We start from the raw sequence: 26,180 nt of genomic DNA on the forward strand, positions 1-26,180 counted from the left end.
AGTGATTCCCAAGTTCAGAGCCAGGAATAAGCTCTGAGCACTGCCAGCTGTGGCCCCAAAGTAAAACAAACTTAATTGATTGGGTTTGGGCTTTTTATTATCATATCACTGTGAGACGGGCTGGAGCGATAGCACAGCGGTAGGGCATTTGCCTTGCACGTGGCCGGCCTGGCCTAGCCAAGTTCAATTCCTCCACCCTTCTCGGAGAGCCTGGCAAGCTACCGAGAGTATCTCGCCTGCACGGCAAAGCCTGGCAAGCTACCCATGGTGTATTTGATATGCCAAACACAGTAACAACAAAAGTCTCACAGTGGAGACGTTACTGGGCCCACTTGAGCAAATCGATGAACAACAGGAGGACAGTGCTACAATACTATCTCTGTGAGACAGAGCTCAATAAACTTGATGTGGTTGACTCTGAAAAAAAAAAACTAAGACAAATGCTTGCGTCTTTTGCCTCTTGCTTTGAAAGAGGGCTAATAGAGTTGTGAGTCGCATGGGCACCCACTGCCACCTCACATAATGAGCTTCTCACTCTCCTGCCCCTGACCATACCCCTAACCAAGCCAGCCCTTTGGCCATCTCTGTCTGTAAGACACGAGAAGGACCTTGTGCTGTCACCTGTGAATGAGTGCCATGTGGTTGGCAGCCTGTCCTTGATGCTGAGAAGAGGGGATGAAGTCACAGCCAAGGGAAAAACAGTGTCTTTGTGGGGCTGGAAAGAGTATGGGGTAAGGTGCATGGCTGACATGCGGTTGATTCTGGTTTAAACTCAAGGACCATATGTTCCCATGTGAATCATTGAGTCCTAGAAGTCCCATAACTACCTCTGAGAACCCAGGGAATCCTCTGTATGAAAGGGGCCAAGAAGTACCTTATCCTCAGGTCCTTGCATTGAACCACCAGTCCCTGTTTAACTCTATCCTCACCAAAAAAGAATGTATTTGCAGTGACCAGAAATTAAAACCTTACTATCCATTTTCATTTGGCTTGAAAGTACTTTTCTCTTAATTGCAATTGACATCTGTTGTACTTAAATAATTAATTTATCCATACATTTAGTTTAAAATGTATTAAAAGTTTATTAGCATCAGTTTATATGGCAGGCCCTGAAGCTCGTAGACACATAAAAAATGAGGATGATTAATTGCAGTTGTCCTGAGGCCTCTGAAATGCAGGGAAGGAAAGGCAAGCAAAGGAAGAAAGGTGGGTGAGGTGACTTGTGGGTGGAGAAGGAAGATCTGAAAGTTTGAGGACTTTGCATTGGTAAGACAGTCCAGGGGAGACTCCCACCTGGGTAGGAGGAAGTACCAGCAACCACGCTTAAACAAGAGTCCATGTGTATACCACACACATGCACACACAAATGCACAGACACATTGATGCACACACCTGCAAACATATGCCCATGTAGGAACATGTTCTCATGCATGGATACACAAAGCACACACATGCCCACAAAGCAAAGGAGCAAAAATAAGAAGAGAGGAGTGAAGAAATAGAAGTGCTAGGACCTAAGGACAAATGTCACTGCTCTGGGCTTCCTGTTGCCCTGAGCAGCATCCTGGGGCAGAGGGATGGGGAAGGATCAAGAATATCTGTGCCCCCAAAGGGAATGGCCATGTACTGCAGAGTTGAGAAGAAGAAACACAGTGTTTCTGCCTCTTCGTCCCCCCCCCTTAACATTCACCCACTTATCCCACAAAGACTCTGTGCCCCCTCAGAGGCCACACTCATTGACTGGGATTCTTTACTGGGCCATTTCTGAGTGCTTTTAACAATATGACTTCACAACCTTAAGAAGCCAGCTCTGTGTTTATCTACATTTACTCGGCAAGGAAGATGAGGCTCAGAGAAGTTAAGACCTCAGATGGAAGTCACACATTAATTGATGAAGCCTGGCCACCTCCTCAACAGGGAGCTTCCAGAAGCCTCTGTCAACAGTGTGGCTGCCTTTCTTCTGACAGAGAGAGAGAGAGAGAGAGAGAGAGAGAGAGAGAGAGAGAGAGAGATGCTAAGAGCAGACAGTGCTTTTCTGGCAGACCTGGAACTCAAAGCCTGAGCTCCAGAGTTGGTGTGGTAAGATGCCTTCCTTTCTTCCCGGGTTAGGGGGCAGAGAGGAGGCAGAGGATGACCCCCAGCCTGGGCACTCCCTTCTTGGAACTCTCTGTTACTCTAATGCTCCTCTTCCCTTTGCTGATTCTGGTCACTCCCAGTATCTTCTAGACTCTTCTATCATCCACACCTCCTCTGACCGCGTCCCCCACAGAGATGTCCTGGAGGGTGCTTGGGAGTGGAGAGAGAGAATAGAACTTCAGACGCTTGGATGTAACTGCAGCAGTAGTGACCCTGGCTCAAATCCCAGGAACAGTATCTCCTTTTTGAGCTTCACTAGGGTCACTCCTGAGCACCACCAGGGGCAGCCCCAAAACAAACAAAAAGATTCTCTCCTTGACTAATTTCCCTCCTGGGGTTAACCCTCCCATCCTAGTTATGGAGGCTCCAATCTCAGTGGTAGCACCCAAAGCATTTCCTTTACCTCCAATCCCCTATCCAGCTGCTTTCTAGACACCCCCGTATTCTGACACACTCAAATATAAATTCTACCCATTCTCATTCCCATGCTCCCTAAGTCCATAGCATCCTAATTTGGGGCCTGGCACTCACCGAGTCAATGTTCTATGGCACAGAAGGTCAAGAACAAGGTGGAAAGGCCATAGGACTAGGTATTTCGTACAAAGGGAGGGATAAAGGGAGCAAAAAGAGCTATTTCAGGCTCTGCTGTCAGGGACTGAACTGACAAAAGAAGGAGCAAGCAAAGCAGAGCAGGGCCAGGAAGATCTTGGTAGCATGAACTCGTGTGTTCATGGGTGGTGGTTGGCAACAGAGGAAAAAACTGCCATTTGGCTGAGACTGTTCTGGACAGCTGGGAAATCTCACACATGGTAGAGCACTGACTGTGCTTGGTCTCGGGGTTTCCATGCAGTAGCCTACACACACACACACACACACACACACAGAGGCATGTACACACAAATACATACACTCACAACAATACAACAACCAAATTTCTCCCCAGTACATGTCCAATCCTCTCCTGAAAATCCGTATGCTAAGAGAACAGGCCAGTGAAGAGGAACATGTGGGTAATTTAGTGAGAAAGTGGAGCTGGAGCAATAGCACGGCGGGTAGGGCCTTTGCCTTGCACGTAGACAATCCAGGTTTGATTCCCAGCATCCCATATGGTCCCCCGACACCACTAGTAGTAATTCCTGAGTGCAAAATCAGGAGAAACCCCTGAGCATCGCCGGGTGTGACCCAGAAAGCCAAAAAAAAAATTAGTGAGAAAGAGACCTTTTCTTGGGCCTGGTTCTGAAGAACCCATTAGAACTTTGAACCAAGGATAATGAGAGCAGGGCTGGGTGTGAAGCGGGAGAAACAGCCGTGAGATGAGGTTGGATTGTGGCAGCAGCATGTGAATACTGACTGGATCCCCAGGCTGCCATTTTCTTCCTTCAAGAGACCCCATCTTTGACCCAGTGTATACCCTGAAACTCTCAGTTCTTGCTCTCTCGACTCTTCCTTGCATCTCTCTTCCCCAAAACCCCGTTGACCATGGGACACTGTTTGGGCTCCTAAGGTCATGAACAGGAGACTTTTGCAGACCTGATACCCTGCGCTGCCTCTTCTTGGAGTCTGGGCACCATGCCTGGAGTTCGGGCAGCCCCCATAGAACTGTGCCAGCAATGCCAAGGAAGCACAGAAGTCAGCCTGCTGTCAGCAAGCTCCCGCCCTCCAGCCCCCTGCAGTCCCATCTCTGGATACTTTGTTGGAAGACACCACAAAACCCTTTTTTTGTTGTTGTTGTTCAATGACAAAAATCACTGCCCAAGATCCTGGGCTAAATATTCTTCCTTCTCTAGTTTCTTCTTCTGGAAAACAGGGACAGAATGGCGGCCTTAAAAATTCAGTGGAAGAATTAAGTGAAAAAATGTGAAATCTCAGAGAGGTGACAAGATCCCAGTTCAAGAGTAATCACTGAGCAGAGATTTTCTGATGGTACCCGCAGATCAACCCAGCTCAGGACCATCTGGGCGTTCTTTGTTCCTGGAACAGAGAATTGTAGCAGAGAGGATTTTTATCCCCTTAGAAAACGGAATACCACTGGCCTTAAATATTACTCTTATGTGTGCTGGACCCATCAATCACAGAATCAAAATAGAATCTGAATAGAATATAGATCTAACATCCAACAATGAGGCAAAAAGACAGAATCACCAAAGCCTGGGAAGAGCAAACAAAACTCTCTCAGGGCAAAACTCAGACTCCGAGACATTTCCCAGCAATTTCAATGTCATCTCAGAAAATTGGCAGATAACATTTTTAAAAAGCTGCTCTCCTATATCTAAATCATATTGTCAACGTGCTACCTAGAACCTCTATTTTCCCCTCATCTAATAACTCAATTTTTCTTATCTGTCAGCATTTCCAAATCTCTAAGTGATCTTTTATCTAAGCACTTTATCCAGCTAGGCTTTGTTTTATAACGCTGCTGACTTTTCTTCACTGGGTACCTATCACCTGCGGCTAGCAGTGTGTCACAATCATCAAGGCGAAAGTCTCACTAACTTATGCTCAGGTCACCAGAGTTAACAGCTTTACTGCCAAACTACCGCGTATCCACCCAGCCCCCAAAATGGAACAACCCAAACTTTTTGCTTTCAGTTAAGGGGAATCCTAAAGGATCCCATCTTTGTCAGCTGATTTAGGTCTGATGTAAGAAATCATGAAATAGCATTTACCAAGAGTCTAATATTTACCAAGCCCTGGGAACTACCCCCACAGAACTAGGTTTCCTTCCATCACCATCTTACAATTAGAAATTCAAGGGCACAAATAAGGTGCCAAGATGGGGAAGGTCCAGAACTCAAGCCCCCTGGTGCCTCTGCAGCCTTCTCTATACCCTGTTCCACGGTCTTCCTGAACACACAGCATTTGTTAGTTCTCTGAAGATGGAGAAGGAATGACTCATCATGGAAAGCCATATGCAGATTGTTCCAAAAATTTAAAATAGTTATCCCATACAACCCAGCTATCCACTTGTAGGAATTTATTCAAAGCAAACAAAACCACCAATTGAAGGAGTTCTGTGTACCTGTGCTTTATTGCAGTACTATTTCCAACAGCCAGAATTGGAAACAGCCTTAGAGCCCATTGATATGTGGGTAGATAAAGAAATGGTGACATATATATACCATAGAAGGTTATTTGGCAATTTAAAAGATGGAATCCTGCCATTTGCAACAGCTTGATGGACTGAGAAGGCATTAACAGTTCATATGAAGGAAGATAAGCACCGTATGGTTTTACTCATATATGGTACGAGTAACCAAACAATGGATGAACCAAATAATACAAAAGTCAACACTTAGATTATAAGAATAAGCATTGGTTCACTAGAAAGGAGGAGGAAAGGCAGGGTAAGTTGAGCAAGGGGGGAAAACTCTATGGTGAAAGGTGTAATTGTACTTTTGGTGGTAAGCTTACTGTAATATATACCTATTTGATTTTTAATGATGCACTTATATATATGTAAAACACACACACATATATATGTATATATGTACATATATCATGCTATAATGCAAGGTCACTTCAATGAAGTAAAAAGAAATAATGGCACCCATGTTACATTCTAGCATCAAACACCTTGACTTCTGTGCATATATAAAGCAATTTCTAGGAGCATCTAAAGCAATTTTCTTAGCATTAAAAATGCACCAGACTTCTCAAAGCAGATCTTCACTCCCACTGGAACAAAGAAAGAACTGGCTGGCCAACAAGAAGCACATTTCACAGATATGAGAGACTAAAAAGAAGTGAGACAGACACATCACTGCAAAGTCTATCTCCAAGAGAAGTGCTCACTCATACTCTCTGAAGAATAATCAAAAGGAGCAGGGAGAAGAGTGAGGAGGCAGAGGGGGTAACTGACTCTGGACAGACACCTCCATCTGCCGCTGCTGACTTTTTTTTTTTTTTTTTGCTTTTTGGGTCACACCCAGAGATGCTCCAGGGTTACTCCTGGCTCTCAGGAATTACTTCTGGAGGTACTCAGGGAACCATATAGGATGCGGGGAACGGAACCCGCGTTGGCCATGTGCAAGGCAAATGCCCTACCCACTGTGCTATCACTCCAGCCCCCACTGCTGACTTTTAAACCCCAAATGCTTTAAAGTCAAACAAATTAGGATTTGCATTCCAGTTCTAACCATGTGATCTTGACCAAGAGACATAAACTTACTCTAATTTAGCTCCCAACAACAACTGAAAAGGAATGCTGTGACTTATCTCACAGCAGTATGCAAGAATTGAAATGCTCGCTAATGTCGTCTGGCACAAAGTTGCCCTATATTATGATCTTAGCTTTTTTACCCTCTTGCCTTTCCCACCTCCATTTTACCACTCTTCTCGTCTGAGAAAGGCTATAACACCACAATTGTGCTTGAAAGATACTGTCACAAGGAATCCCGTCTGACAAATGACTAAACGAAAGGCAAGAAATGAAATGATGTCCAAAATTGGGGAAACAACCTACAATAGGGCATAAGGCACATACCACCTTGTTTTCAAAATTATGTTGCATATGGGACCATATGGAAGGAAATTGTCTCTTAATAGTGTCACACATATCACTGCTGGTTTGTCCTCTTTCTCCAACCATTACGTGGCAGTTGGGGGGAGGTGGAGGATGGGAGAACAGTAAGAAAAGATGGGACCAAAGATGAATAGGGACTCTCTGTCTTGCCTTGGTAAATTCCAAAAAAATGGGGTTCTCTGCACAGGAAAAAATAGAGAGTGCTGTGCAAATTTTTGATTCTCAATCAAGCAATTTAGAAAGAATCATAGCAACAGACTTCAGGGTAAGAATATATTCACATGCCCTTTAATCAGAAATAAGAAATAGAGTCTGATCCTATTTTAGCTACCACACATCCTTTGCTAAACTGATCTGCTTCCAGACTCCAATCCTTTTCTCCACACATACCCTTTCCATTCTACACTCTTCTTACGACTTTAAGGAGTGGGTCTGCATCCTGACCCAACCGTAACTCCTCCTTCTGTTTTCCCTCCCACCTGAGCCAGTCCCCATGACAGTGGTACAACAGTTGTCAAGGACTGTCCTTTCTTAGCATCACTCCTGATTTTCCTCCCCTAAAGGATCTGCTTGAACAGTTATTTTATAAACACCTTTATTTTAGCCTTAAGGCATTTAAGTGGTTATGGCATAAAACAACATTTCAATCTCATAAACTGTAAACTGAGTACCCGTAGAGCTTAAGTGATACCTTTGTTTGAATTCCCAAAGCTCTTGAGACTGAAGACTAAAACTCGGGTCTTCTACATCTTTGCTCAGTGCTCTGAAAGACTAAACTGAGTTAGTAAAAGACCCAAGCTTTGCAATTGGTGCTTCTGGACTCTGGAGTCTCTGAATCTGTGATATCCTAGATTAGTCACTTAACCTCTCGGAGCTAATATCTGAAAGCCCAGAAAGATTTCAGCAAATCCAGAGAAACCTCCTAGAAAGAACTGGAAATATATCTAGCTCCTGTTCATTACTTGGATTCAGACAGACATCCTAAATCCAGGATCTTGGGAAGAATAAAAGCAATTATAACAAGGCAAAATAAAATAGACTCTTTATACTCAGGTGGGGAGCTGCCAAATATCACCTCATACATTTTTAAATGCTCTCTGTTACTATTCTAAACAGGCTCCTGTGCCCAGCCGCTCATTCTTAGTTCAAGCTCTTCTCTAACGGAACAAGCTCTTCAGAGCTATGGTCGGCATGGGCCCCCGCCTTGGCTCGGCTCTCCTGCTGGAGCAGAAGCACGTTGCCCTCCCCAGGGGAGTGAGAAGAGTCTGCAATCAGCCATGGCGTCACTCAGTCCCAGTCTCCCCGGAATGCTCAGCCTGCTCCTTCCACATTCCAACCTAGTTGACTGAATGCAGAGCTGGACACTGAGTCCAACATGAGCTATGCATCTCCTCACTTAACCATCAACAATCCTGCAATGGCTGTTATTCTCCTCGATAATCAGGTGAGGAAACCAAAGTTTAGATATTGAGGCAGGGGAGTGGTCCAGAATGGTCCACATCTAGAATGTACTGGTTAAAACCAGTACTCACTCCAAAGCCTGAGCTTTTTACAACTGTATTCATTAACCCCCAGGCATTTGAGGGGGGGGGGGTGGAAATTCCGGTGCCAGGGATTAAACTCAGGGTATTGATTAAACTCCAAGGCAGGTGCTCCAGCCCTTGGAGTGTGCTCCCTGTCACTCACACATGTATCCCACCTTCTAAAGATCACCCCTTCCCTGGCGAAGCAAGAGCAACCAATCACCTTCACTCTGGTCCATCAGTGCATGCAAAAAAAAAAAAATCTTCCCTCTGCTTTTGTCCAAACTCTTTCTAACCACTGTTTTAGTGTTTCCTTTCATTATTCTGTCATTCTCAGGTAATTTATATTTTACGTTATACACCATCCATATATTTCTCCTGCGATTGAACTTTAAATTATATTTCCCTTGGCTGGAGAGCTAACTCAATGGATTGAGCACATGCTTTATATGCAGGAAGGAGGCCCTGGTTCAATCTCTGGAGTTGTAGGGCCCCTCAGGGAACCACCAGGTATGACCCCAAACCAATAATAAATAATATACATTAAAAAATCATAAGACAAAATAAATTATATTTTCCTACTAAGTTCAACACTAATTAGTTTCCTCTCTGTGTGATGCAACTGAAGATTTGAATTTATGTTAGGCAAAGCATCTGCAAACAGTAAATTCTTTTTTCAGAAAAATAATGAAATTTAAAAGGGCCAAGAAATAGTACAGGGGTTACGGCCCTTCCCTTGCACCCTATTAGCTCCCCCGTACCTCACCTGGTCTGTACAGCATTGCCAGGAGTGACCCCTGAACACCACTAGGTGTGGTTCAAAAGGCAAAAAAAAAAATTCCTTTAAATGAGAAGAAAACTATAATCATACTTTCTTCCATCAAAAAACACCTTGAAACAGAGATTTTAATTCACAAGGACTCTTAACAAGTGGATTTCGTTTAGAACAACAATCAAGAAGCAAACAAACAGCTAAACTAAACCATAGTGGTCTTTGTTCAAGAAGCAGAGCTACCTCAGGCAGGCCTGAGGAGAGCCGGCTCTGTCGTAGCCTGCAGCTGGAGCTCCCCTTGCGTGTGCCTCTGGCCAAAGTCAATTCATCGCTGACCAACCCTGCTCTCGCTCCAGGCCTATTAAACGTGTCCACCGTACTTCAACCTTGAGGGAAGCAATCCGCTCCTAGAATTCGAGGGACTATAGAACAAACATGATTGCCAATCAATGCCTCTTTTGCAGACAACAACACCCAAAAGGAGAGAGAACAAAAGGGAATGCCCTGCCCCAGAGGCAGGGTGGAATGGGGGGATAGGGGGTGGGAGGGATACTGGGATCAGTGGTGGTAGAGAATGGGCACCAGTGGAGGGATGGGTGTTTGATCATTGTATAACTGAAATCCAAGCACAAAAATTTGTAAGTCTACAACTGTACCTCATGGTGTTTCACTAACAAAAATTAAAAAAAAATAAATAAAAAAAGAATTCCAGGTGCCTTACTGGGAAACACGCCTTCCAGAAACTTATTCCCTTAAACTCTGGAGAACCCTTTGCATCTGCCTTCATGCAAGTCCTTGAAGCCCTGAAGGTTCCTCAGTAGACCTCCCCACCTTGCTATTCCCCTCTTCTGCTCCCCCATGGTTCTCACTCTGCCCCCAGACCAGGTTCAGAACACCAGCCCTTTGGGCTTGACCCACCAACTCCCAGCCCCCACGTGATGTTGACTTCGCTTCTTCCCTTTCCTCACTCTACCTAATTCTTAGAAAGCTCTTTGCAGGCCAAAGTCATCATGTCATTATTTAGGCTATTTTAGGAAATGACCCAACCATCATTGCCCACCCCCTTATTTTCAATAGAGTGAGAAAGAGCAGCTCCTGGTGTGATCGGAGTGGGAGGAAGTGGAAGGGGATCCAAGCGGGAGAGGGAACCAGGACAAGCATCCCTGAAGGCTGATTTCCATCTCGCCTTCCAACTTAAAAGCAGGAGCCCATGGGCCCTCCGTGGCATTGTGTTACCCCATTTCACAGCCCCTGCATGCTCCCTCTACTCGCATTCCAGGAGTTGCTTCCTGACCCAGAGATGCTCTGGTGTTTCATCAGATCACTCCAACACAACAAACCAGGCAGCAAGACTTGAAGGTGGGACTTAACCAGTCTCTCCCTTGATAAGAAGCAGAAGAGCACATGGCATGGGGGACCAGCAAGCCATGTTCACTCTCCCTGCCACTGACTCACCTCGACATTCTTTATGATTGACACTACCTGAGTCTGCCTCCCTCACCTGTGAAATGGACATAAATGGAACCATGTAACTCACTGAGTTAAGAGTACTAAGATTGGGGCTGGAGAGATACTACAGCAAGTAAGGCACTTTCTTTGCAAACAACCAACCAGGGCTCAATCCCTGGCACCCTAAAAGGTCCCCTGAGCACCACCAGGAGTAATCCCTGAGCACAGAGCCAGGAATAAGCCCTGAGAAGATCAGAGTGTGTCCTAAAAACAACCAAATTATTACTAAGATAATATCTGCAAGATACTATGTATCCAACACACAGTGAACACACTCAAAACCACAGGTAAATCAATTTTAGAAAAGCCAGATTTATCAATTAAAGAAAATTAAACATCTTGGGGGGTGGCAGCTGCAACTTACTTCATTCTATTACACCAGAATGTGAATTTATTAAAACAACAACAACAACAACAGAGAAACAGTCAACCTGTTTAGTCAGTAAACTTTAAATACTGAAGCTGGAGGTGGGTTTGGGTGCTGTAAAGACACGACTGCACAATAACACCCATAGCAAAATAATAATAATAATAATAATTTCCCCACTGGACTCTCAAAATAAATATAGGCTTCTTTATGATTAAAGAGTTGGCTCATCTCTCTTGCAATTCTCTCAGTGCATTACTGTGCTCTCAAAATACCCACTGCTAAAATAGAATAAAAACGAACAACGTTTAAAAAAGATAAAGTCTGTTCTTTATTTCTCCTCCCTTATCTTGGGCAAACTGTGCAAGATTGTTCTCTCACACCTCCACCTGGACTCAGGTGAGTGCAACAGTATGGTTCTTGTACGCTGCTGAAGTTCTCCACTTGATGCTTTGAACTTGGCTCTTCCTTCCCTAGACTGAGTTAGCTTCCAAGCCGACTCCCGTCACCTCCGCCTGCTGCCGACAGAGGGCGATAGTGATCAGGTGTGGACTGGCGCATAGCCCAGTCCTGCGCCATCCCCTGTCTCCCGCCCAGGACCGGGCTGGTAGTCTGGGCCAGCTTTTGAGGTGTTTTACATGCATTAACCCCACTGCAGGTCTTTTAGCTCCTCAATTAAGGGTAATTTCTAGAAGGATGAAAGATAGAGACTCATCTTAAAAAATTGTCCAGGGTGGAGAAAACCAAGACAAAATGATAAATATGGTCCTTGAGTAAAACCAGTCATTCTAAGAGAGCCAGACTGCCCAGGGCACGTTGCCCCCGGGAGAAGCGTCTAACAATGGTCAATAGCCACATGAAGGCAGAAAACATTAGGAATGTTTGAGCCAAGTCCAAGCCTGACAGAACCACCAACAAAGCCCCTTTCTCCCTGGTGACAGAGAACAGGAATCCTGGAAAGGGATAACTGATTTTCCCTTGGCAGTTCACTTTTTGTTCATATAGCACGGGCTGGGATTTATTGGAGGTCTGAAAGCAGGCCTTCTCAGCTTTACCAGAGTACCAGATGCCCTATGGAGCTTTGAAGAATCTGGAAACCCAGGGCTGGGCTGGGCCCAGGTACGAGTCGTGACTAGAACTCCTCAGTCAATGTGCTGAGACTCCACCTTCTCAAATCGAGGCACCAGTAAAATCCAACAGCTCCAGGCACCACAGATTTCAACCTAACCCCAAATGCAGAATCCCAGGTGCTAAGCACCATGCCCTGCACCACAATATCCCAAGACCTCAGAATCTGTGAGGAGAGAAACCACCTATCCTCAGGCAACCCTGGGAGGGGACATGTACTGCCAGGGAAAATGGCACACTGTCGGGGTCTAACGGAAACAATCATACACCTTTACCACTGAGCCCAAAGCCAAGGTCTTGGTCATACCAGCAAATCCACTGACAAACAGACAATCACAGCAGCCTATTCAAAACTATGGGAGCTCTGGGCTGGAGAGAGAGAACAGAGGTTAGGCGTTTGCCTGGCCTGCAGCTGACCCTTCTTTCAACCTCAGCATCTGAAGTGGGAGTGACCACAATAAGGTGTGTTTACACAACAACAACAACAACAACCACCACCATAATACGGTGGGGAGGGCACTTGCCTTGCACAAGGTTGATTCTGCTTTGATTCCTGGTACCCTATATGGTCCCCTCAGCACCCAAAAGTGATCCCTGTATGCAGAGCCAGGAGTAAGACCTGAGCACTTCTGGGTGAGGCCCCAAAACAAACAAACACACAAAACTCCACAAAAAAACAAAACAACAATAAGAACCCTCTGGAAGCTTCTAGATATCACCATCTTTCCCTTCCTTTCCCGTATGCACAACAACTTATTCTTGGCCTGACCACTCACACCACACATTCCGATTTCCTGTGTTTTTCACCATCCAGTTATGCGAGTGCCCTCCTGTTTCCTGGGCATCCTTTCTTTCCCGAGGCATTCTCACCCCCATCCCCTTTACCTTGTCTGCCATGATCATAGAGGAGCCCCCGTGGATGCCCAGGATGGGGGTGAGGGTCTGTGCAGAGATGAAGTCAAGGATCTGGGCGATGGCCTCTTGGTCTGTGTCATCGGCAAACACCACGCCCTGGACCTTGCGGTCCGACATGAGGTCGCAGATGCGGGTGATGATGCTCTTGGGGTCGGTCTCATTCATGGCGACCAGCTCCACCCGGGGCACCACGGAGAGATGGTGGAAATCATCTTTGTCGTGGGCATCCTTGATGGCCACCTCGTCGGAAGTGCCCACGAGGATGACAGCAATGCCGATGCTTGGGGAGCTCTTCTGGGAGCGGGCTCGGCTGCCGGTCACGACCAGGGCAGCCAGCACCAACCAGAACTTGGGAGAACAGCACTCTGCCCACAGCTTCATCTTCGACTCGTCGACTCCCTGAAAACGCGGAGAGAGAAAAGAGATGAAGTGGCATGGGGGAGTCCCCGGGGACACTTTATCACCAACCCCAACTGCATCGGGAGGTCTCTTATTTCGGGTGGCAGGGTTGTACCCAGTGAGACTTAGGGGCTACTCTGGGGTCTGTGCTCAGAGGAGGTTCCTGGTGGTGTCTGGGAGACAGTGCAGAGGTAGGGATTGAACCGGGCCTCCTGAATGTTGAGCACTGGAGAGTCGAGCCCTCCTCTAGTCTCTTCACTCTCATGTTTATTCAGTGGCATGAGAAGGTGAGCAGCATACAGTTTTACAAGCATCTGAGATGCCTATGAAAGATTATGAAAAAGGTCATTGCCTCAGCCACCAGCAGCAAACAGACACCCAAGGGCTGGGGCCCAAGCAAGAGGGTCTGGAGGCACCCTCATTCCCACTGCAAAGCGCAGAGGAGGTGGCAGAGGTTAAGCAAAGTGAGGAGAGCACTGAGCTCAGCGAGCTCTAGCTGTGAACCTTGATCTGGAGAACTCCCTAGAGAGTGACAGACACAGGAGCCCCGTATTCTGTGGACTCTGTAGTCCCCTCAAAGAGAACAACCATCTGAAACTCTTCATCATCCCTTTCAGTATCTGGAGCTTAATACTAAATTAAAAGAACCACCAATAGGAAACAGTTAACTCAACGTAGTGTATACACGTGCTGATATCTAGTGAGGCATATCTGAGACAGTTAATCATGCATGTAATGCCCACTTAGTTTTATAAAACATCCCCTAGATGGGGAGAAGATATATGCTCAATGACCATCTGATTGATATCTAAGATATATAAAGCACTGGTAGAACTTGACAAGAAACACATATCCAATCCCATCAGAAAATGGGGAGGGAGGAGAGATGAACAGAAACTTCCTTAAAGAAGACGTAGAGATGGCTAAAAGGTATTTGGGGAAATGTGCTGCATCAGGGAAATGCAAATAAAAAAACAGTAAGATGTTATCTCACACCAGTGAGACTGGCACAAAGAACAAAAGCCACCAGTGTTGGCATGGATGTGGGGGGAAAGGGACCCTCATTCATTGCTGGTGTGAACGGCAACTGATCCCACAAACTATATGGATGTTAAAAAAAAAAACCTAGGAATTATGCTTCCATATAACCCAACAATTCTACTTCTTGGCATCTACCCTGGAAACCTAAAAACTCTATTCAGAAAAGACTTTTGCCCTCATCTGATCATTATAACACTATTCACAATAGCCAAAATATGGAACCAATCCAAGTGTCCAAGAACAGATGACTGGATAAAGAAACTGTTGTATATATAAACAATGGAATACTACTTGGCCATAAGAAAAGATGAAATTGTGCAATTTGTCACTACATGAACAGATCTGGAGAGTGTCATGCTGAAATTGTGAAATCAGTTAGGAGAGGGGTGGATACAGAACGACCTCCCTCATGCCTGCAATATAAGGAAACAAACTAGGGAGATAACAAATGTGCAAAGGCTACAGAAACTGAGAACAATCTTTGGCAGGAAGCTTGTTAGACCAGAGAGAAGGCGGAAGGGAATCGGATCAGGTGGGTAGGCGGGACCCTGGGACACAGAGGAAGCAGTGGATACTGGTAGAGGGTGTGTTGCTGGATTGTGTCATGCATGAAATCCTACCACTACGGGTATTGTAAACCATGGTGCCTAAAATAAAAATTTTTGAATTGACATTAAACTAAAAAATTAATAATGAGGAAAACATCCTAAATGATCCTTAAAATAACTCAGTGAGGAGAAAATAAGAACAGATTAGAAGTGTGATGAGGCCAATGGTGGTGAAGGTTCAGTCACTTTGTACGTCAAAACCATGAAACTAACACAACTGTAACTGTGTTACCTAAACTACTATGAAAATAATTTTTAATAAGATAGTATTGACATTCAGAGATGTTGTGGGGAAGGTTCAAGCTAAGCCACCACAATCATAAACAAATTCAGTGAAGCCAGAGCTTCTAGAAGGCTTTGGGGCCAATGTATACCCTGTAGCTCCCTCATCATCAGCATTCACCAAGACAGTCTCATGAAAAGCTGCCTGGGGTTCTGGATCTGAAGGCTCCAACAATAGCTAGAGACATAGGTGGTAGAGTTAGAGCCATCTTTGGAAAAGTCCCAGTTATGGTTTGTCCTGGTGGCATTCTCTGAAATGCCCCACTCATTCACACCCCAGCATCATGCCCACCTCTCCTGTATCCAATCCCTGCTTTTACGCTTCTGCAGATACAGCCAAACCTCACACTGCTCCAGACCATGGAGGTGTGCTACAGAATATGGTCACTTCTCATCAGGTCTCTCCTCATTCTCCAAGAGCTCTTAGTTAAAGAGAACTGGTCCCGCTTATGGTGTTTGAACGGCTCTTTCTAAATCCTCATTAATTCTGCATGTGTTACAGCTGGTGTTAGGCATTTTCTCAAATGCAATCTCTCTAGTCCTCCTAGAAGGCCTATCCATTCGTCATTTTATTTCCATTTCTCTGATGGGGAAACAGTGAGATGATTTCCCAAGGTCACTGCTATAATAATCCCAGCATGCCAATATATAAACATAACATATCTATGCTTCAAGGAAACAGTCTGCAAACTGCATGCAGAAGCAGAACCAGGAATTCTGATTCTCCTACAAAGAGAGCATTTGATCAAGGGAGAAAACGAATAGTTCCCATTTGGTTGGGGGTTGCAGGAGAGATAAGTTCTAAGAGGTTTGAAGAGTTTAGCTAAGAAGAAGAACAATATGATGGAGAGTGCTGATAACTGCAAGAGGAGGAAGCTTTTCGGCTGAAACCTTGGCTGAAAAGGGTACCAGAGATTCGGGGGGAAGTGCTGGGGACATTTTGTGGCTGAAGAAGCACAAAATCCAATCCAGATCTTGGCAGCAAGCATTTTGGATCTCCTGCTGTTGCAGTCATCTTTCAAACTGCCAAGAAGAGCTCCATCGATTGCTTTGTCTCTCTTGCAAATAAGATGTGTAGCTCAGGGGTTCACACCTGAGCAAAATTTACTCCTGACAATTTTCTGGTCTCTGTGTCTGTGTGGAAACAGGGAACGACTGTGTGAGCCCCAGGAACCCAAGCTGATGAGCTGTGACCAATCCGGCGAGTGTCGAGCCTGAATCCCTGGCTTCAAGCACAGCATCCATCCACAGAGATGGTATGCACTGGATAGCCAGAGGGATTTAGCACCTCAAAGAGCTGTTGGCAAAATAATATTAATAACGTGTTCGATTCCAAGGACCGGCTCTCTAGGAGAGCCAAAAGATTGAGAATTTGGCAAAATGAACGGCTCCCGTATTTTCAGCGCGATCCACATCCTACGGTTACGAGTCACTAAATCAGATTCTCTCACACAGACAAGTGGTCCACTCTGCCATGACAGTTTATTAACTTTAATGCACTCTCTACTCTTTGATGTTTTATTTGCTCTCTTTAAAATATCTCTGGTGTTCCTCTGTTTCTTCTCCCACAATATATTATACTTTGTTATGCAATGGCTACTTGTGACATTTGGAAGAATAGAATCTGGTTTTACTGCACGGTTCTTTTGTACTCGGGATGGAGCACAGCACTTCACAAAGCAATACATTATGGGAGATACCAGTAACAGAGGGGCTGCCAGGCAAACAAAGACGCCGCTGTGAATGCAAACTCAATTTCACACATTCGAAGGGAGCTAGTTGAGAGAAAGCATGTAGTCCAAGATAAGCAAATTGGTTTTTGTTCTGTTCTGCAGACAGACCACAGTTGTGTTGATGCACTGGCTCTCTGGAGCTTGGCCCTCCTCCCTGAGCTCCACCCTCCCCAACAGAATCAGGCATTGCTCCCTTTGGGCATACGCCATGGCCTGCATGGGTCTTTTTCAGTGCCTGGAACAGCTTGTTGTCACTGCATGCTCACATACTTGCCTATCTTAACCAGTTGGTGCACAGGTATCTTCTCAGTTTAGAAAGCATTTATTGAGCACCTACTCAGTAAAGTATTTACTGAGCACCTGTTATCTAGCTTTATCTGCTAGATAACATGCAGTAAAACCATTAATTTTGGTGCTGGGGCCACAATGGACACAGGCTCCATTCTCCAAGCCCACAGTCTAGTAGAAGACACAGACACACACAGTTGACTGGGTCTCACTTTTATTTGCATGTATGTGGTGGCGGGAGGGGGGGAGGATCTAGTGAGGTCCCCCACAATGATGAAAAAACAATAAATAGCCACAAATGAGTTTCTATCACTATGCCAATATTTCTGACCATTTTTAACTGAAAAATGTAAACTGTTTTACATAGTAGATATTTCCTCTGACACTTTGCCTACAACCTACTGCATATCAGGCATTACTACTTTAAGATAATTTTCCTATATCAGTAAGTTACATATGACATTGTCATAAAGTTTCTTTAAGTTTCAAAAAGGAGTCTTGGCCTTCAGTGTGTATTCTAGGTGACACAGCTAGTAAGAAATGGACCTAAGTTTTTAAACCCAAACCACTGTCACTTCTATTCTGTTGCCTCTTAATAAGAGTGTGCAAATGAATGAATGAATGAATGAAATAGCACACTCAAACCAAGCTGCATGCTCATAACAGTGCCACAGACACTAAGTACTTGGTGTATATATACATCACCCATCACATCTCCGTGTCCTCAGGGGTAAAGCAGGATATTATATCTACCCTACATACTTGGCAGATTTTGTGGGAAAGATCAAATGCAAACAGGCATATGGACAGTGCTTTGAAGGCTATGAAATCTTCCACAGAGGCAAAGGCGGTTCCCTTTAAGTTTCTACAGAAGTTGTTCAAGGAGTCTGGCTATTTCTGAAAACAGCCAGCCAGCATGTGGGAGGCAGGAGGAGAGACTGGCAGGCGGGCGCGGGGAGGAATGCTAAAAGGGTGTGTGCCCAGGGAAGGGCAGCCAAGCACTGACGGATCGGATGCCCTGGAAAGGGGGACAGAGCCTGGCCTCCAAACCCACTGCCAGCTCGGATTCAAGGAGCAGAGACCAGAGTCCTTCAGGAGGGGACCAATCCTGCAGGCTCAGAAGGTCCATATCATACTCTGGTTTTAGGGCAGCAGGTTCCCAAGCAGAACCATCAGCAAGAAGAAGAACTGCCCAGTACCCCACAGCCTTCTGCCTCCTTGAGGCTCAAGTTGACCCCAGTGCTTCCCACTCCATCACCAGCAGACCTCACAGTCCCCTCTGCTCAGGCCCACTCTGGGCGCGGGTGACTTCAGGGGCACCAGGCCACAGGCTGTCCAGAACAAACATCAAAAAGACACAAGGACAGGGGAGCAGGGTCACTACTGTCCTCCCAGAAAACCAAGACCTGAGGCCACCCCACGAGGAAGACTGAAATGTGATTTAAAAGATGACTAAGTCAAATTTTCTAAGCACCATCCTTGAATGTAGTCAAGATGCTGTTTGGGATGACCCAATTAAGGCGACTATGATTAGAATCTGATAGACAGTGAGTAAAATAAAGCTTTGAAAAAGCCAGAAATAAGCAGTGGGTACAGTATCCCAAGCTACCAAGGGAAACAGAAAGCCGGGTGGACAGTCCTGAATGTCTGTTGTGTCAGTGTGTGCAGACTGACAATGGGTCACATACAGAAGAAGCAGAGGATGCATCAATGAGCATAACCCTTTGGGGGTCCATGGAAGACTAGCAAACAAAGTCTAAGATTAAAATAAAATTCCAAGCTTTTTCTTCAAGCCCATGTTCTCCCTTGAAGATGTAGCTTGTTTTCTTGTCTTTATATTTCTTTGCCTATTTCCATTCTAGAGAAGTCTGTGTTCTCTTGAACACATACTTCTTTCTTTGTCTCCCCTCCCTTCTTTCTCAATAAGTTTCAATAAAAATGTTCTTGCTTTACAAAATAAAGAAATAAATGAAATGCCAAAGTGGCAAGAGCAGATGTTTCATACTAGGACCAAGAAGATACAACAGTGGATGCACACAAATCTAAAATTATGAACTTGACATGGCTAAGGCAGTAACTAACCTGTCCAGGGGATAAACAGATCAATTCCAAAGACAAAGCATAAATAATTATATGAATGATTCGAAACAAAAAAAATCCAAGAATATGTCAGAGTAATAAGCTGAAACTTGTTTAGATAATTAGAAATACATGTACGATCGAACATGTTTTCTTAGCACTGTAGCACTGTTGTCCTGTTGTTCATCAATCTGCTCGAGCGGGCACCAGTACCGTCTCCATTGTGAGACTTGTTGTTACTGTTTTGTCATATCGAATACATCACGGGTAGCTTGCCAGGCTTTTCTGTATATTTTCTTAGTACAAGAAAATAGTAAATGTACAAAAATGTCTCTATAACCTCCCAATAACCAAGATGAACAATAGGAAACACTTGCCATTTTTCTACCCTATCCCTAAGTAAAAGAGTGTAAAACAACTACACATGATTATAGAAGAAGTCAACCAAACGTTTAGCTTATTCAAGGTAGGCAGAATAGAAAGGAAAGAAAAGCTTAACTCTAAATCTAGATAATTACAGTACCAAACACATAATCATGGTTTGTTTTAACTTATAAACAGAAAGGACAAAAGTAAAATCCTTAACCAAATATTAGCTAACCAAAGCAAACAAAATTTAAATCAATATCACTATTAGTATCAAGTATGACTTTTACCAGAAGTGTAAGAATAGCTTAACCAGAATACATATCAAAATAACTCACCACTCAATTTACATAAAGGAGCTAAGAGTGATATATATATGAACAGCTCAATAAAAGTAAAAAGTAAAGGCCCTCCCGTTGATCATCGATTTGCTCGAGCGGGCCCAGTAACGTCTCCATTGGAGACTTTTTTTTTTTTTCCTTTTTTTTTTTTTTAAATTTTATTTATTTATTTATTTATTGAATCACTGTGGGAAAGGTTACAAAGCTTTCAGGTTTATGTCTCAGTCATGCAAATATCAAACACATTTCCCTTTACCAATACTTATTTTTACCATGAAGAACCCCAATAAAACCCCACCCCCCACCCCTCCCCGTCCCTGTGAGGCAGATGCATTCTAGTTAACACTCTATCTGCTTTGATTAGATTCATTGTTTCAATAAAAGATTCACCACTATTATTTAGAGTTTACTCCCCCCCCCCAAATCAGACATGCTGAAAAAGCATTGTGAAGTGATTTGCTTTCTACGGCTGGGTTCAAGAATTAAATGTTGGTTTTGGATTTCTGCTCTTTTACCTATTGACCCTGGAAGTATTTCTACTGAAAGTCAGATAGTTAAGAGATTGGTTTCTGTGTTCTGGAGTTCTGGCCGTGCTGGAGAGCCGCTCGCGGGGGGCAACCGGTGGCCTCGGTAGGGCGTGAAGGGCGGAGCGAAACGCCCCCCTTCCCCTGAGGTTTTAGTCGCCCCCACACTCCCGGCTTATACCTGCTGTCCACAAGGCTCCCATGTGGCCGCCATCTTTCTTTCCAGAGAGGAGAGGGCGAATGGGGCAACACCCTTTCCCCTCCGGCAGACTTGATGGCCTGGATCAATGCATAGTCCATTCACTTTTCTGCTCCAAGCTGCTGGGTTCTGCATTAAGTCCTTGTGCTTCTGGGGCCGTGGCCATGCTGGAGAGCCGCTCGCGGGGGGCAACTGGTGACCTCGGTAGGGCATGAAGGACGGACCAGAACGCCCCCCTTCCCATGAGGTTTTAGTCGCCCCCACACCCCCGCTCATACCTGCTGTCCACAAGGCTCCCATGTGGCCGCCATCTTTCTTTCCAGAGGGAGCAGGGCGGAAGGGAGCAACACCCTTTCCCCTCTGGGCAGAAATGATTGCCTGGATTAACGCATAGTCCTTTCACTTTTCTGCTCCAAGCTGCTGGGTTCTGCATTAGGTCATTGTGCTTCTGGGGCTGTGGCCGTGCTGGAGAGCCGCTCGTGGGGGCAACTGGTGGCCTCGGTAGGGCATGAAGGGCAGACCGAAACGCCCCCCTTCCCATGAGGTTTTAGTCGCCCCACACTCCCGGCTCATACCTGCTGTACACAAGGCTCCCATGTGGCCGCCATCTTTCTTTCCAGAGAGGAGAGGGTGAATGGGGCAACACCCTTTCCCCTCCGGCAGACTCGATGGCCTGGATCAATGCATAGTCCGTTCACTTTTCTGCTCCAAGCTGCTGGGTTCTGCATTAAGCCCTTGTGCTTCTGGGGCTGTGGCCGTGCTGGAGAGCCGCTCGTGGGGGGCAACTGGTGACCTCGGTAGGGCGTGAAGGACGGACCGGAACGCCCCCCTTCCCATGAGGTTTTAGTCGCCCCCACACTCCCGGCTCATACCTGCTGTCCACAAGGCTCCCATGTGGCCACCGTCTTTCTTTCCAGAGAGGAGAGGGCGTCCATTGGAGACTTTGTTGTTACTGTGTCTGGCATATCAAATACGTCACTGGGGAGCTTGCCAGGCTCTACCGTGCGGGTGAGATACTCTCAGTAGCTTAAATGAAAAAAAAAAAGTTGATGATGGGAAATAAGTGGGATATAAATATGAAAATGGTTATTTTAACCTCCTTGTTTAAGGAAAAATTGGAGATAATCATCAACTTCTTTGTGGTAAGAGTACAACCTATAGACTCTTGCTAACATTCTTTTGACCTTGAGAAGAAGGCAAGTTACCACAGCTACTAGAGATTTTGCTTAATGAGTAAGGAAAACAAAAGTTTCAATAATATCAAAGAAAGAGAATAAATCTAGCATTATACAAAGAGAACATGGCATTATATAAATAGAATATGCCTATCTACATAGAAAATGCAATAAAATTTTAAAACTACAAGTATTATCATGAGGACAAGAAGCTTGCTAGATATATGATAAGATGACACTCATAGAACACATTGGCAGGTCTCTACCAACTAGAAAATATAACAGTCATGGTAGAAAAAATAACCCTGAATTATTTAGGAGGTAGCAAAGAATTACAAGACCTCTGCAAAGGAAATGTGAAGCTGGAGGAAAGCCTAAGAAGAAAGATCTCACCAAACACCACATTCATAGAGATGCCAACATACTCTGAGTGACACTTGGGCCGCCCAAGTATTCTGGAAATTCAAGTCAACACCTATCAAAATAGCAGCAAGATTTTTTAAAGGAATTTTTTTCATCATTTTCTTAAATTTATTTTTTATTGAGTCACTGTGAGATACACAGTTACAAAGCTGTTCATGTTACAAAGGGTTTCAGTCATACAATGTTCTAACACCCATCACTTCACCAGTATATATTTCCCACCATCAATGTCCCCAGTTTCCCTCCCACCACCCCTCCCACCTCCATCTTGCCTCTATGACAGACATTTTTCTTCTTCTTTTCTCTCTCTGTCTCTACTCTCTCTCCCTCCCTCCCTCTCTCTCTCCCCCCCCTTCCTCTCCTTTTGGGCATTATGATTTGTAATACAGGTACTGAGAGATTATCGTGTTTGTTCCTTTACCTACTGTCAGCACCGCAGTTCTAATCCAGAGTGATCATTTCCAACTCCCAACTGCCTTTTCCCGCATTTGAAGTAGGCTTCCACCGTGGAACAATCCCCCTGGCCCTTGTTTCTACTATCCTTGAGTATTAGTTCATATTATGCTTATTTACATTCCACAAATGAATGTAATCATTCTATGTCTGCCCCAAGACTTTTAAAAGGAATTTTATTAACTTAATCTAAAATGTATAGGAAAGAATAAAGGTATATAAGGACCTGATGAATTAAGCCAGAAGTTCTTATCTAACTCAGGAGTGAATGTGTACTATACATTGTTTTCACTTTTCAGAATAGATCCCAAATCAAATTTTCAATGAACAATTTAAAAAATATATAAATATATATATATCAATTAAAATATATAAGTTCTAAGTCAAATGGTTTTTAAGATATACCATCTCAACTCATATTATTGAGATCAGGGCAAAGTGGAGCTCTGGAATCAGAATGCTTACCTTACCAATGATGTGTTCACAGGAAGTGTGTTCCTGTATCGAACACTGTTCCACTATGAGTTATGGGGCTAACTCCAATCTCTAGCAAATGAAGTATATTGCCATCAATATAGACATGGTTTTAGGAAGCCCAACTTCAATTTTCAAAATTCACTAAGCATTTGCTAAACATTTAAATATCTAAATCTATTTAAAATATTTTAATTTATATTGTACCTATATTCCATATATTTCATTTATACTTTCTTATTGCTAAATGTACCTCTATGAATCATCACATAAAACAACATACAAAAAAGACTCTTACCTTTGCATCACTGACTTAAAACCAAAAATTCCCCTGTGCCTTGCTCTCCTCCTTTTTCTCCCAAATGATTTTCCTTTTCAAGCATCTCAGTTCCCTGCCTGTGCTCTTTCTTCAGAAAGAAATAAGACCTTATACCCCAGTAGTCTGGGAACTGGAGATAGGTACTGAATCCAAGCACAGACAAAACCAGGAAAAAAGTACCTATTTTCTACACCAAAACCAGTTAAGCGCAAGGACCCTCTTGTCAATAAACAGTGTTCCTGGGTCCTGTGGGGATATTTAACATCCAAGTACACTCTGGTGTGGTTCCTGCCCCAAGCCTATGACATAAACCATGGCCGTAACAAATGAAGTTTATAGAAAACCAAAGAAAACAGAGATCTGGCTAAAAAGCTTCTGGAAACCTCAAGAAGTTTCCAGATCTGCTCTGATGGAAGAAGAGCAGATCAGAGTAGGAAGAGGGAAAATTTCAGATCAAAGTGATCCTCACCTCAACCTTGGAGAGAGGAATCCAAATCCTTGACCCAGAAGAGGACTGACTGATCAAGTCCTTCCCCAGCCCTGAGTCCAGGGAAGGATGCCCTGGCAGAGACAGCTGGTCTCTAACCCCTGAGACAAGATGGTCTTGTCACAGCCAAGGGCAGGCAACCACGACGCCAAATTCCTTGGCAGAGAACAGCTTCTTTTCTGGGAATTGTACGGCACAAGTGCCTTCTTGCTCTTACTCAGTCCAGGCAAACCAAACATCTCAGTGCCTGCCTTGTTCTATAACACTTCCGGGGGCTAAATGTAGCCCTTTCTAGCTGAGCAGCTCTTCCTTCTAGAGGAAAAAACATGAGTAGCATTTTTACTGGTGTCTAACTTCTTAGAGACCAGGGCCGAGCTGATAACTAATAAAGCAATATACACTGCACTACTAGTGTGCATTTTAATTTGCGCCTGTAACACGGCTGTGTGTGCTTCTCTGGACTCTCACCAGACAATAACGCTTATGGGAATTTTTTCTTTTTGACATGCTGCAAGCGACAACACCAAAATTGTTCAAAGTTTCTCTTCTAGCATCTGTACCCAGTTCGTAATTATAATTAATTTATAGGCCTCCCGGGACAGTGTGGGCAGCACGGCTGAAACCCAGACCTTGGGGAACCTGATTCTGACGTTACCATTTGGCGGGCAATTAGGGCAATTGCATGTATTGGTTTAGTGGCAAAATAGCAGTTTTGAGTGTTAATAAAAAATTATTGGCTTGTCACTGACTATTAAGAGAGAGGACGTGCAGTGAACATTGGTGACAGATGATCAAAGAGAGGTGTGGGGACAGGGCAGCAGGGAGTCTCAAAGGGAAGGCGTTAAAGGGAAGAGGTTGGAAGAGCCAAAACAAACCTGATGGGCAGGAGCGTGAAGCCATGGCGGGCACCCAGAGAGAATCGATGTGACGAGTTAGTGGAGACAGTGAAATGAAGATGAACTCCTTTGACAAATGCTTACTGAATAGACATCTAGTATGAGCCAGATAACATGCTAGAAGCTGTCACCCAGCCCTGAATGGATCCCATCCACAAGGAGCCTTCAGCTACTGGCCAAGGCAGACAGACAGGAAACCACAGAGCATGGCAGGAAATGTGCCCAGTAGAAATGCCCGTTGCCTCATTCTTCCCTGGAGATCAGGAGAGTGACCAGCTAAGTACTTACAGATGAGCAGGAAAAAAGTAAAGAAATCAGTGCATCATGGCTGCAAAAATAATGAAAGCCCATTTTCAAGGGTACCGCAGATGAGGGAAAGGAGCAAGGCATAGAAAGATGTAGAAGTGAAAGTGGGCTTTGACTTTAGCTCACCTTGGCAGAAAGGGGAGGTGGTAACTGAGATGATCTGAATTAGTTTCTTCATTGTGGAATGGGTCCACTCTCACCCCTAAAAGACTGCTGAGAGCAGTCAGGAATGGATGTGAAGGCACCTGGTATCTACTGGCTATTCCTTGACTTGGATAGATGAGAGAGAGAGAGAGAGAGCTGTGTTCACTTGGAAAGAGTTCAAGAACATCCCTCCCACCACCCTCTCCAGCTGTAGTTCCATTTCTATTGACTTAGAAATGGGTTTACTTTAAAAGTAAGTCTCTAAAAGTACCCAGATATCCAACTAAGCAATATCCATTTCCATTTATCTCACGGTCACGGTCACAGTCCTCCCGTTGTTCATCGATTTGCTTGAGCAGGCCCAGTAACGTCTCCATCATGAGACTTGTTGTTACTGTGTTTGGCATATTGAATACGTCACGGGTAGCTTGCCAGGCTCTGCCGTGCAGGCGAGATACTCTCGGTAGCTTGCCGGGCTCTCCAAGAGGGGCGGAGGACTATAAATAAAATCTTAAAACTCTCTAGAACCTGCACTACCCCCACTTCCTACCAAACACATGACTCATTTTCTATAAAGAAACTTTGACTTAGGCCAGAGGGGGTAGTACACTCGGTAAGGCACTTGCCTTGCATGTGGCCAACCTGGATTTGATCCTTGGCATCTCTTATGGTCCCTCAAGCACCGCCAGAAGTGATCCCTCAGTACAGAGCCATGGGTAAGCCCTGAGTCCCTTTGTGTGTCCCCCCCACCACCAAAAAAGGAAATGAAAC

General features: G+C 44.7%; 1 protein-coding gene across 6 annotated transcripts in view; it reads right to left on the reverse strand.

Annotated features, from left to right (window-relative positions):
- The window catches only part of GRIN2B (glutamate ionotropic receptor NMDA type subunit 2B), a 456,390-nt gene that overhangs the window by 300,051 nt on the left and 130,159 nt on the right, over nucleotides 1-26,180 (reverse strand). For all 6 annotated transcript variants that reach the window (XM_056115816.1, XM_056115817.1, XM_056115829.1 and 3 more), the window contains one exon: nucleotides 12,843-13,271. In XM_056115816.1, coding sequence (XP_055971791.1) covers nucleotides 12,843-13,253 — 411 coding nt within the window. In that variant the 5' untranslated portion in view covers nucleotides 13,254-13,271. The remainder of the gene's footprint in view (nucleotides 1-12,842; nucleotides 13,272-26,180) is intronic.

This window comes from Sorex fumeus, unplaced genomic scaffold (assembly GCF_029834395.1).
Source record: "Sorex fumeus unplaced genomic scaffold, SorFum_2.1 ptg000003l, whole genome shotgun sequence".
NCBI classification, from domain to species: domain Eukaryota; kingdom Metazoa; phylum Chordata; class Mammalia; order Eulipotyphla; family Soricidae; genus Sorex; species Sorex fumeus.